The sequence below is a fragment of the Penaeus monodon genome, chromosome 15 (assembly GCF_015228065.2).
Source record: "Penaeus monodon isolate SGIC_2016 chromosome 15, NSTDA_Pmon_1, whole genome shotgun sequence".
NCBI lineage: Eukaryota > Metazoa > Arthropoda > Malacostraca > Decapoda > Penaeidae > Penaeus > Penaeus monodon.
Genome location: NC_051400.1, coordinates 653,030 through 655,573, shown reverse-complemented (window position 1 = coordinate 655,573; position 2,544 = coordinate 653,030). Strand labels below are relative to the sequence as shown.

General features: G+C 34.6%; 1 protein-coding gene across 1 annotated transcript in view; it reads left to right on the top strand.

Annotated features, from left to right (window-relative positions):
* LOC119581608 (microfibril-associated glycoprotein 4-like) overlaps nt 1-975 on the top strand; it is a 5,269-nt gene extending 4,294 nt beyond the window's left edge. The window contains exon 3 of the mRNA XM_037929724.1: nt 801-975. Within this exon, the coding sequence (XP_037785652.1) occupies nt 801-966 (166 nt within the window). The 3' untranslated portion in view covers nt 967-975. The remainder of the gene's footprint in view (nt 1-800) is intronic.
* Nucleotides 976-2,544: the final 1,569 nt, after the last annotated feature.

Here is a 2,544-nt window from a genome sequence, read left to right as displayed (position 1 = left end):
CTACCTGTCATAAGCCTAATACTTGTTTAATTCTATGACAATTATTGCAAATGATGTTATTGTTGAGAATAACTTTTTTAATATTATCGTTTTTAATTACAATGGAATTTTAATAGTAAGCTAGATATAGCAAATTAACCCATTATTCTCATTCTCCCCCCCCCCCCCCATAGCATTCACATAATAACAGTGACAGTACAATGGTTTCATCTCATTTATTTATAGTTTCCTATTATAACACTGCCCCTCAGTCATTTATCATTCAAAGTTTTACACTATGACACTAATTTTAACTCGCCATTTGTAGTTTCGTACTATGACCTTCAGTCCTTGGAGATCCGTGCCGTGACGCATTTCATTTAATGCATTCATCGTATTCTGTTTCATGTTACAACTCATTACTCAGTTCATTCATCAATTACCGTTTCATACTGTAACAATCTACACTTCTGTTACTCAACATCCAAAGTTCCATACTGTAACATTTTTGGGAGTCAATCTTTCGCCGTTTGTGGCGCCATGTAAAACTTTGCACTTCCTGAATTCATCCTTCATTGATCCCCCCCCCCCCCCAACACACAAGCATTCAGCACTCACGCTTCCATACTAACATCTCTCACTTTTTATTGTTTCCTATCGTACCAATTTTGCCATCAGTCTTTCACCGTTTGAACTTCCGTACCTCAAACCTTTGCACTTCTTTCATTCATCCTTTACTGACCCCTACCACAGCCATTCAACAATAAATATCCGCCATTCAGAGCTGTACCTAATTCAGAGTCTCCATTTCCAACCACCAGCTTCCCTGGCGGATGGTGGTACGCGGCGTGTCTCTCTGCCAACCTCAACGGACCTTACCTTGGGGCAGATAACACCATTTTAGGTCAAGGGATAATATACAAGTCTTGGACAGGCCTCTACTACTCCCTCAACTCATCAACCATGATGATCAGGCCTGTGAACTGATTTTTTTTTTTTTTTGGGGGGGGGGTCTAGCTGGGGGGTCAGGAAGGGGTGATTTTTGTTATTTTTAAACAATTCTATTTATCTTTCTTTTGTCTCTTTACCTGCTGAAGTGACAAGATGGCTGTATTTATGTTAATGGTAACTGGATCTACCTATTTATGTGCTATATTATCTACCAAGCAGTCTGTCTGTCTATTAGTACGCTTGTTTTATTTTCCTCTAAAGATTTTCCTTCTCACACCATGTTGTGAAAATAAAGCAGATATTTTTGCAGGCCATGGTATCTTCTCCAAATAAAATCAGTTTTATCTGGATTTTCATTTGAAAACAGGGACACTTTTAATCATTCATTGTTTCTGAGGAATATATCGTATTGGAGCATCAATAATGTATGTCACACTAAGGAACTTTCATCCTTATTGCTTACCAGGCTGAGGTTTCTTTATTTTTGTGTTCTAAACTTCTACCGATACAGTGAATTAACTAATGATATCTCTAGCAACCCAAATTTTTGTGCAATTCTCAACATCCCTTGTTAGCAAATTTTTTTCTACAGAACTCCTTCATCAGATTTACCTTCTTGATCAAGAGCTCAGAAGTACACAACTTGGTATATTACTGCTTAAGTTATATATAATATAAATAGGATACACTGTATATACACTACCAACTTCTTTTTCATCTATCTAATTATATAAATCACCAAGAAGAATCAAACCCCAAAAATATTCTTTATTATCTTGGCTCTTTCACATATTCACACTTGTATTTAAGCTTTAGAAATTAAATATGTCAGCTGATTACAAATTCTGAGTGATGTTAAGAACATATGTTGCAAAATATCTTTCTTACCAATTCTAGCACAAGAATAAAGAATTTTCATTTAAGAACCATTCCAGTGCAAGTTTACAATATATGCATAATTGTGAACTTAAATTCAAAGTCAATTTTTCCCTACTTTTAAATTTATAGACTATTATTTTTAACTATTATTATACTTTACATTAACAAATAATAAATACTGAATGGGATTTCTTTTGTCAACAGTTGTTTGATGGTGTCTTGATAGTATTACATGAGTTTCTAGTCACCTTGACTATTCCTTAAGAGTTTAAAAAACTATCATATATATTAAGATAATATATAATTCATCATTACAGTGCTTCAGTGAATGAGAAGTGACTTGGTAGGTGAAGGCACAACAAATCCAAACTTTATATTTTAGTTTCACCTTCCATGTACATTTATGCCAATAAAATTACTATTATGCTGCCTGTGTTTCTACTTCACACACCTTGCCTACACTAAACGCCAACTGATACAACAATCAATAGTGTTATTTCTCGGTAAAAAGTGTGTCTGACTCTATTCTCTTCGCATCAAGGATTATGCTCCGTACTTCCTACTGCTTCTAAATCATGTGAGCGTTATATAACTAAAAGAAAAGTTACTTTAACAAATCTAACAAATTAATTGTTATGAGAGCGAGAGAGAGAGACCCACACCCACACAAAAACTAATGTTTATTAGTAAAAGAAAAATAACCTTAATCTTGATTTGTCAGCACAAATCAGGACA